The sequence below is a fragment of the Neomonachus schauinslandi genome, chromosome 16 (assembly GCF_002201575.2).
Source record: "Neomonachus schauinslandi chromosome 16, ASM220157v2, whole genome shotgun sequence".
Taxonomy (NCBI): Eukaryota; Metazoa; Chordata; class Mammalia; order Carnivora; family Phocidae; genus Neomonachus; species Neomonachus schauinslandi.
Genome location: NC_058418.1, coordinates 17,133,126 through 17,134,582, shown reverse-complemented (window position 1 = coordinate 17,134,582; position 1,457 = coordinate 17,133,126). Strand labels below are relative to the sequence as shown.

The following is a 1,457-nucleotide window of genomic DNA, read 5'->3' as shown; positions in this document are numbered from 1 at the left end:
GCATCCACCTGTGCCTGCCCCCCGCACCCTGAGCTTGGTTGGTTGGCTGGCTGGGTGGGTGGGTTGGAATTCCTCAAGATCCGAGGGGCGCTGTGAAGGAGTTGCCGGGTGAGACACTGCTCAAACGCCCACTGAGGAGAATGGGCCACACTGCAGGCTTCTCAGCAATGTTGAGGCCAGAGGTCCTCTGTGGTCAAGCTGCGCCAACACAATCCCCCATTCAGGATCCCCGCCCCCGGCCACACCGTGGGCATCTTCCTGAAATTCTCTGAGCAGAAGGGGGTGCCTCCAAAGAGACAAAACCCTTCCACTCAAGTCGTTTTCCTGAATCCACCAGGTCATGGCAGATAACGGTTTGCTTTTCCCTACAAGCTGTTTGAAATACACACGGACTTTGTAGCTTGTATTTTGGGGGACAAAGCCCTAGTTACCTGTCGTTCACCGCCCCTCCCTCCCAGTGTGGTTCCCAAGGCCCCACCGTGTCCCAGTACCTGTGGCAGCCCAAGTGCTTTCAGGAGCCTCCTTGGTGCCTCACCCGAACCCCTGAAGGCAGGTGCTGGAAAAAGGGGGTGTCCTCGCAGCTCTTCGTGACTGCCTGTCTGGGTGGCCACATCTGGGGCTCACCGGTCCACCGGCTTAGCCTGAGGCCTGCTTCCGGCCTGGCCTGGCCTTGGGGGCCTGCGCACAGCGACCAGGCGGGAGGACCAGTCCCCAACCAACCCCGGCTTCCAGCATTCGGCGCCTTCCCCACCAGGCAGTCCACCCCCCGCCCCGCGGCCCCGATGCGCAGCCTCATGGCTCCGGGGCGGGCTGGGGGGGTCGGGGGGTCACTCGAAGTCCTGGGGGGCCCATCTGCACGAGACGCACAGTGTCCTCCCGGGTCCTGGAGCGGGAGCGGCGCTTCTGCCCCGGGCTGAACTAGTCCGGCCCAGCGCCTGAAACCCTGGTGGCGCTGGTTAGTAAGATGGGAGGATGTGGGAACCGTTTGTCAACTGCTCGTATTTCTTACTCCGGCCGGGACCGGGGGAGGCGCCTCCAGCTCAGCCCGCGGGAATCCGGGACCTTTCCAGAGGCCCGACGGCCCTGGCGCACGGCGGCGCCCGCCTCGGTCCGCGCGCCACTGCCGCCGCTTCGGCCCCCGAGGCCGGCTCTCCGCTGCACGCCCCGGCGTCCCGGCCCAGCCTCCGCGCCCCTCCAAGCGCCCGGCGAAGCGCGGCCACCGCCGCTCCGCCGCCGCCGCCGCCGCCGCCACTCCCCCACATTCCTGAGGCCGCAGCGCCGTCTCCTTCCTCGCATTCCTGCCCCCACAAAGGAGTCCCTCCGCCCCCCGCGCGGCCGCCGGGAGGAGGGGGCGCGGCCCGGCGCCTCCGAGCGCGCATTCCTCCGCCGCGCGCGCCAGTCAGCGGAGCGCCGCGGCCCCCGGACCGCGCGTGGCCGGCGGAGCGACCCCGGCCCGG

The 1,457-nt window shown here is 68.5% G+C and overlaps 1 protein-coding gene across 1 annotated transcript in view; it reads left to right on the top strand.

Moving 5' to 3' along the window:
- The first annotated feature begins 972 nt into the window (after window positions 1-972).
- Window positions 973-1,457, top strand: part of LOC110590230 (WT1 interacting protein) — a 21,718-nt gene continuing 21,233 nt past the window's right edge. Inside the window, exon 1 of the mRNA XM_044911387.1 lies at window positions 973-1,398. Coding sequence (XP_044767322.1) covers window positions 973-1,398 — 426 coding nt within the window. The remainder of the gene's footprint in view (window positions 1,399-1,457) is intronic.